Here is an 8,129-nt window from a genome sequence, read left to right on the forward strand (position 1 = left end):
GTAAACCTTTCTTCAAATTTTACATTGAATAAGAAATTTACATTTTAAAAGATATAATCCTTTTACAAATTTACCATCCAGAAAATACAAGGAAATACTCTAGAGATTCCTGTGCTTTCATTCCAAGTATATATATATATACACGGAAACATCCAGAAAATGTGAGGAAATATTCTAGAGATTCCTGTGCTTTTATTCCAAGTATATATATATATATGTAAATGTAAATTTTTCTTCAAATTTTACATTAAATAAGAGATTTACATTTGAAAAGATTTAATCTCATTGAAAATTTAATAAATCCAAAAGTTAAAATAATTTTATAATAATCTAATCAATCTAACCTATATATATTTAAATTTATATTTATTATAAATTAATTATTATGTACTACACCATCATATTACTTTCAAAGATTTGTGATCAATAAAATCGATATACTATAAATAATAACATATAAAATATAGTATCTTAATAACTAATTAAAATTTCGATATATATAATCACTTTTATTATTATTATATAAAAACATCTTCAATTTTATCGACCTTATCAAATTGTGTGTTCCCAGCATTGCAGCAATGTCATTTAAATCTATACCCACTTGGAAAAAAAATGGTCTTATTATACCATGAAACTTACAATATTTAAGTTATTCCAAAGTGAAATCTGATGTAAAAATAATGATAATGTTTCATACGAAATTACATACATTCAGTTTAAATGTTTAAATGTTTGATTGTTTAAATGTTTGATTGATTCTTCAGGAGATAACATATCCTTATGGGGTACAGTAATGCATGGTAATTATTAGAATATTATGGATGTGTGAGAACAGTAATTATTGGAATGTTATGGATTTGTGAGAGTGAATGAATCCACGAATCCATAATAGGTTCTAGAGAGTTACAGATTTGTGATAGTGAGAGAATCAAGAACAGACTTCTTATTCAGACCGTTCATCTGCAACATATCCATGAACTCCCCGTACGAACACCCCTTGTAAATGGGTGGACAAGACGAATCGACGAGCTGTGGAATAGGCGCAATAAATGTGTTCATAGACGGACCATACGCTGTCCCCACCGTTACGCGTTCTCTCTTGTTGTTTGTCACAACTCGATGCACTGGGCTCTTGTACTTGCCATTGCTCAATATCTGCTCAAACTTGCAAAATTATTATTATTAGCAGATGCAAACATCTAAACACATTACAGGTACAGGTCTGTCTATAGAAAATTTGAGAGAAAGGTACAAATGTCCAAAACCTGTGTCATGTCCCCAAGATTGACAACCAGCGAATTGGATATAGGCGTGACAGGAACCCACCGATCCTGGTGCAAGACTTGCAGACCGCCCACATCATCCTGCATTAGAAGGGTGATGCCCCCGGGGTCCGAGTGACCTACTAAACCAAGGGCCAGTTCCGGATTGGGGCAGGCTGGGTATAAATTGCATGACATGAGCTGAGAATAATCCCCAAATACATCATTTATGTATTCAGTGCTCAGTCCCAAGCTCTCTGATATTACTCCCAACAGTGTTTTCGCAAGTTTTCCGATTTCAGTAGAGTATTCTAAGTTAGCTTTCCTGAAAAATCACGCATTGCAAAAGAATACAATGTGTTAGCTGAAACAGGCAATCAACCTTTGGAAGGGAAACTAAACATTGCTTGTTGGTTATAACAAACTAACAATGACTGCCACTGAAGAGAAAGTTGGTATATAAAAAGAATGAACTGATTTTAGATTGGAGCATAGAAAAAATTTGCCGGGAAGAGATTTGAGGGAGATCCAAGGAATGGGAAAGGGTATTAAGAGTATAGGTATGACCATGTTCGGAGTGAGCACACCCTGTGTGAACGTTGTGAGAGAAGTGAAATGCAAAAGGCTATGAGGACGTTAGTATATCTTGCCACTGGGGTTGGAGGTAAAGCAATGGAAAATCTAGACATTACAAACACAGAAGCTGTTGATTATATGGTAGGAAGTGGCATGGTATGTAATGAACAGTGATTTGATTTTGTTTTAAAGCAAAAGATTCCATTAGTTCTGAGTGTAAGGCCCTTGGATATGCTGAAGTTTGGACCTAAAGATAAAAATCCATCTCATTTCAATTGCTGGAAGTTTCATGTGCACCATGACAAACTGCTATGTAAAATATAGGAGAGGAGAACAAGAAATTTGTATGCTTCATCTCTAAGAAGCTTAATAATTCCCCTTTTCCAGTGAGGGTGTTGCTGCCTGAGAAGGGTGTGTCTGCTTGGATCCTCCTGGTCTATGATGAGATAGAGAGATCCATCCAAAAGACCACGGAACACCAGATTCAGGTATTTCCATACCACCTCATTGATCCGGATGCTGCAGATGTAGTGGATGCTTATTCATTATATGGATTTCCTGATGCAAAACTAGCTCCTAAATTCTACTATGAACACTTAAAACTCGATGTGCTTGCCACATTTCAGTGCAGATTGGATAAGAGGACTCAAGTCCTCTGTAGCATTAACTGAAATTACGATAAACTTGAAGGAAGTTCAAAATAAATTAATTCTTCAAACTTCATGATAAAGTCAAGAAAACTACTGATGATGGCAGACTGTTGGGTTTCTATCTTAAATGCCAATCAAAAAGAAGATACTATAATCGTTTTCTTGCACTATGAGAGGCAAAAGCCAAGGAATATTGAATTTAACATTTGCAGATATGGTGAACTTCATGGTCAGCTGAGTTATAATGCATATTTAGGTTAGTTGTGTTGATGGAGTTCAGGATTAACATTTGCAGATATGGTGAACTTCATGGTCAGCTGAGTTCTAATGCATATTTAGGTTAGTTGTGTTGATGAAGTTCAGGATATGACGATGGCTAAAATTGTATCGTTAAAATGTGTGCTCAAATTTTCATAAAGGCTATGCCTTCGTTGGTAGACACATCCCAAAAAATTGCAAGAGGTGTTAATTTTTTATGCAACAAAATTGGAGATCCATTTTACAAAGAATTTCTGGCAGCAGATAACTTGTCCTCTGAAACTAGCATGGGAAATTTGTTTCATCTGGTCCCAAAAAATTTCAAACTCAAAATAGGAACATTAAACTAGCAAAGAGTGTAATGGGATTCTCTATCATTTCTTTCCTTTTGTTGTAGATAAATCGTATCCAGAGGCCAGTTTCATATTTGGTGAAGCTCCAATATTTCTTGAAACTGAGGATAGTCTTATGAAAACACTTTCTAGTCATAGAAGAAAATATTTTTCAAAGCTTACATAATAGCTGCTAGAGCGATGACAGTTACATTTGGCAACAAAACTACAAGCAGAACTTAAACAGGTTCAAGTTTTCTCACACAGGCCAAACGTGCAAAAACAAATCAAAAGCTTTTCTGTTGACCAACAAATAACATTATCATAGTTAGTCATCCCATCTTACTGCCCATGGCACAATGGTGCTATCTACTATTTTGTGGGCAACAGACATGCTACTTAAATATGGGATGAAGACTACTATTTTTCAATTGAAATGTATTCAGAATTGGTCATTGCTGGTAACAAACTTACTAGAGCAATTTGTGATTCAATCAGTGGGATGAGCTCTCGTATGAACTGAAATTCTTTCCCTGGATGAGTGCCAAGTATTTTGACAAACTTACATCTTCTAAAACATGCTTAAAGGAAAAATTATTTAACCAACAATACCAGACTGAAAAGTTTTTCCATTCTTTCCAGTGCCAAGTATTTTGACAAAGTTACAAACATCTTCTAAAACATGCTTAAAGGAAAAAGTATTTAACCAACAATACCAGATTGAAAAGTTTTTCCATTAATGATCCATAAACTGCCGTGGATATTCCACTAGACAGTTCGTCACAACAGATCTGATAGTAATAGGTTAAAATTCTGAATTTTTACACTTACATTTTTATTAAACTTCTAAATCTATAAATTTCAATGTGATTAGTGTATGCATGCAAAAGGATATTATGCAGAAAAGTAGAGAACGACAAAATAAGCTCACACATATAAAACACAAGATATGTTCTAGGAAACACTTTCGAGAGAAAACTCAACTGGAAGGTGAGGTCGCTTCGTTTTCTTTCTATCTGGAAAATAAGGCTATAGGTACAAAGAAGTAATGTCTGTGGCCCGTGAGCTGCTACAGTGCATAGATGTTCTCTGTGTGCTCTACCTCATATCTCTCTTGCTCTACCTCATAACTCTCCTGGCTATCTTTGCTCAACTATGGAACAAAATGCTATCAAAAGAATGTAATGTTTTTTCCTCCTAGTGACTCGGTTATAACAAAGCCCAATAGCCTACTAGTGGTTAAGTTTGACTACATCAACTCTCAACTAGAGTTACAATATAGACTCTTTTAGAGTCTTTTACATCATAATCACGTGGCTAACCATTTTTCCATGAATAATAGGGGCTGACCATTAGGGGAATTTTTGAGATCTAAAATGGGCCTCCTAAAAAAAATGTACAACCAAAATAAACTTTATAAGAACCAATAGGATTCAAGATGATGATGTCAACCATGGGGGATGATTCATCATTTTTGAAGTAAAAAAGTAAAAAGATTAAAAAATAATAAAACTACTTTTTCAACTTGTATTTTCAACTTATCTCCCTAAGGTTTTACTCAAATTTCAAGCAAAGTACTCGTTGAATGCAAAATTTAATTCCTCATCCACGGAGTACCCATGTTGCATATTTTGGATGGACTGTGCGACATGAAAAAACGTGATTAAATGAGAAATACATGAAAAAACCAAGGTTGCACGAAACGGGGAAACGGGTACGAGTTTCCGAAACGGGAAGTGATACGAAACGCGACCTCCCCAAATTTTGGAAACGGGGAAACGCGAATATATATATATATATATATATATATATATATATATATATATAGGAATTTAAGAAATATGTGCAATCATAAAGCATATATGATACATTCTAATTTATTACATTATGATAAAATTGTCAATTGTCAATGCATAAACTATAAGTATCTAAATTTACATCACATTTACTCATGAATAATCACATAATGAAAATAGAAATATCCAAAATCAGCCACGAGAAATTTCTAATTTTTTGTCTCGTGGTTAATTGGGAGTCTCCTCCTACATAGTCGAATGACCTTAGTGCTCTTGATTAAATACAAGTTTCATACCCTAGTACCCTACATTCTCTTGATTATTGGGAGTCTCCCCTGCATAGAGGGCTTTGTTCTCTCGATTAAATACAAGTTCCATACCCTAGTACATGATAAAATCCAATGGAAACATTGAAATCCCCTGAATCCTGAAATCCTGAAAAACAGATAAGTCTGTTGGATTTTGAGTAAGATCTAAAATTCTACTTTCTCCATATGAAATCCAATGACGGCGAAACCACTCTCAAACATCCTGAGTCATTTCATGGTAATGTTAAAAATTTAAGTAAAAGGATGAAAATGAAAAATAAAGGAGAATATCACTTTTACTTTAAGAATTTAACATTACCATGAATTGCATATCAACACTAGGGCAAACAAATGTAAGAGATCTACATTAGAAAAAAAAATTTAAAAAACAAATGTTTTTTTGGGGGAAACGTGCCCGTACGGCCTGGAAACGCGTTTCCGGCCGTACGGCCACGTTTCCATTTCGGGAAACGTGGCTGTACGGCCGGAAACGCGTTTCCAGGCCGTACGGTACGGGGAAACGCGTTTCGTTTCGTTTCCCCTGGCGAAACGCCCCCTAGGGCCACGTTTCCTGCAACTTAGGAAAAAACGTGATTGCCATCACGTTTTTTCATGTATTTCTCATTTTTCATGTATCAAGGTCCATCGAAAGTATGCAACATGTGTACTTCTTGGATGAGGAATTAGATTTTGCATCAAACGAATGTTTCTGCTCGAAATTTGAAAATACGAGTTGAAAAAATAGTTTTTCTTTTTTCCTTCTAAAATTTGATTATGTAATCTAATCTTATTTTATTATTTCCACTAATATTTTATAATTTCCTTAGGAGACCCATTTTAGACCTCAAAATTCCCCTAATGCAGCATCCTCCCAAATTATAGGTGTGAAAATAGGAAGGTCAACTTCTGAGTGGCATAACCTTTGCATACAAACTCCGATTAACACGCTTCTTGCGCCGTTGGAAAGATCTTTGTACGTAAAACAACATGAAAAGGTGTCGAGCTACAGCGTCAAAGTTTTACCCCCCAAAAAAACGTCATTTGATGTCTCAAAACGCTGTCGGAAGGTTTCAAACCCCATTTCGCCAAACTAGTTCTCGCCGATAAAAGTGGTCCTATGAGTTGATTCCTCCACTTTTTCCACTTTAAATGAATCGAGATGGATCAAATAATATAATGATCCAATCTGGATCAATTAAAAACATTCTTAATGAATTGAAAACATACACACAGGACGTCTATAATTAACTGCTATTATCACCCATTGAGAACCACTGTAACCATTGATTTTATATTTTTCATCCATCCTAATCTTGTCAATCCAGATATGCTACATGGTCCCTACATCATTCTCAAAGAGCTCATATTTATGATATATGAGCATTGTTTAAAAAATTTAAAATATATATGCATTTGACACCCACATGGAAGTTCTCTGCTCAGAGCAGACCAAACACATGTTATTTGAAAAGCCTTCTACAATTCAGTCAGAAGGCAATTGGATGACAAGTCGCCTTCTTATGAGGAAGCCACACATGAAGTTAAGAGTGAAGCTCCTACAATTCATCTTGATGGATAGATCTCAAAGTTTGAATCTCAGGTCATTAAAGGCCAAGTAGAAAATAGTGAACCCAATACACTTGCTTCAAATAAACCACAAAGGCTTGTTATGTTTGTTGAATCCCCAAACTGGCTTCCCAGGGGATGGTTTACTAAAGTCAGAATTAGAGAGAGAGACTCTAGAATAGGAAAAAAAGAAGAGTATTAATATGATAATGTTACAAAATGCCTGGCAATGGAAGTATGAGTTGAGGACAGAAGAGGCGGGTGAAATGGTGTCGGGATTTCCACAGGGGAAACGATATATTCCTATGTTTGATTTGGTGAGGGTTCCATTGCTGGGTGAATGGATTGTGGAAGGTGACAAGGACCTGGAGACCAGGACCTTGATAGAATACTTTTGTGGTCCAAAACCACATAATTATATGCTTGTTAACTGGATTGGATTTTCCTGGGCTGTTGTTACTAGAGGTAAGGTTCACTTATCTGCTTTACAAAGATGATTCAATTCTTTTCTGTTCCATAGTCTGGTGGACGAGAAAGCAGTCTTTTCAAGGTGTCCCTGAAACTATCGTTCTTCCCGTTTGCTCTTAAAGCCTTGGTCCCAATCCTTTGATTCGAGACAGTTTTGAAGGAAAAATTCAGCCTTGTGGGTGCGCCTCCCTTGTTTGCCCCTTCATCTCTAAGGCCAAAAGAATTTCAGTAGTGTGGAGATAAGATTGGCTCCATCTAGGGTTTGGCCCAAGAAACTTGTGACAGGGTGGGTACTTAGAGAATTTAGGTGGTGAATGGGATGAACACTCCTGGTGTCAAAGGATTGACTATGAAAACTTACCCTTTCATTGTTGATTCAGCCTCACCCGTAGGGATCTATTTCAATATTTCCCTAGGAAATCTTCAGCCAGGGTCCAGGAGGAAGAAGAACAAATTGTCTTCGGAAGTTGGGAATAAGGCCAGACAACCCAAGGAGGACACCTCTATGACGCACTTGTCAGGAGATATATGCCTTTCAACATTGAGGCCATTGGGGTTGGAGGATGTGAAACACTGATTAAGCTAAGGGCAACAGCATGAAGGTTGAAGAGAATGGGGTTTCTTTCAAACCCATGTAGCATGTTGCAAACTTGGGGCTAATGGTATCTGCAACCAATGCATTTGAGGGGGAATTTGGGGTTTCTACTGAAGCATCTTTCCCTTTGGATATTGGAGAACCACAGTCCTTCGCCTTCAAGTGGGGGAACCAAAATATGAAGATTTAATCCTGCCTTACACCCCACATAGTGATCAGGAAGATACGATTGTTGATATGTTTGAGCCATCTTTAGATTTTCTTATTGTCATCCCTCAGTCATATTCAAGTCGCATAAATTTTGAACGCGGTGTC

At 36.3% G+C, this 8,129-nt stretch overlaps 1 protein-coding gene across 1 annotated transcript; it reads right to left on the bottom strand.

The window, feature by feature from the left end:
- Window positions 1-604: 604 nt before the first annotated feature.
- LOC149207232 (fe(II)/2-oxoglutarate-dependent dioxygenase 4-like) lies at window positions 605-1,617 on the bottom strand. The gene is made up of 2 exons (XM_089393878.1): window positions 1,269-1,617; window positions 605-1,158 (listed from the first exon to the last, which is right to left on the bottom strand). The coding sequence occupies exons 1-2, from the start codon at window positions 1,461-1,463 to the stop codon at window positions 907-909; spliced, it is 447 nt and encodes a 148-aa protein (XP_089250004.1). The 5' UTR covers window positions 1,464-1,617; the 3' UTR covers window positions 605-906.
- Between the last annotated feature and the right edge of the window lie 6,512 nt (window positions 1,618-8,129).

The sequence above is a fragment of the Pinus tabuliformis genome, chromosome 1_2 (assembly GCF_031772625.1).
Source record: "Pinus tabuliformis cultivar Carrire ecotype Pingquan chromosome 1_2, CPIR1, whole genome shotgun sequence".
Classification (NCBI taxonomy): domain Eukaryota; kingdom Viridiplantae; phylum Streptophyta; class Pinopsida; order Pinales; family Pinaceae; genus Pinus; species Pinus tabuliformis.

Coding starts and splice junctions, on each gene's coding strand:
- LOC149207232 (XM_089393878.1), bottom strand. CDS start 1,463: ATGTCATGCAATTTATACCCAGCCTGCCCCAATCCGGAACTGGCCCTT. Junction 1,159..1,268: donor ATCTTGGGGACATGACACAG/GTTTTGGACATT, acceptor AAGTTTGAGCAG/ATATTGAGCAATGGCAAGTA.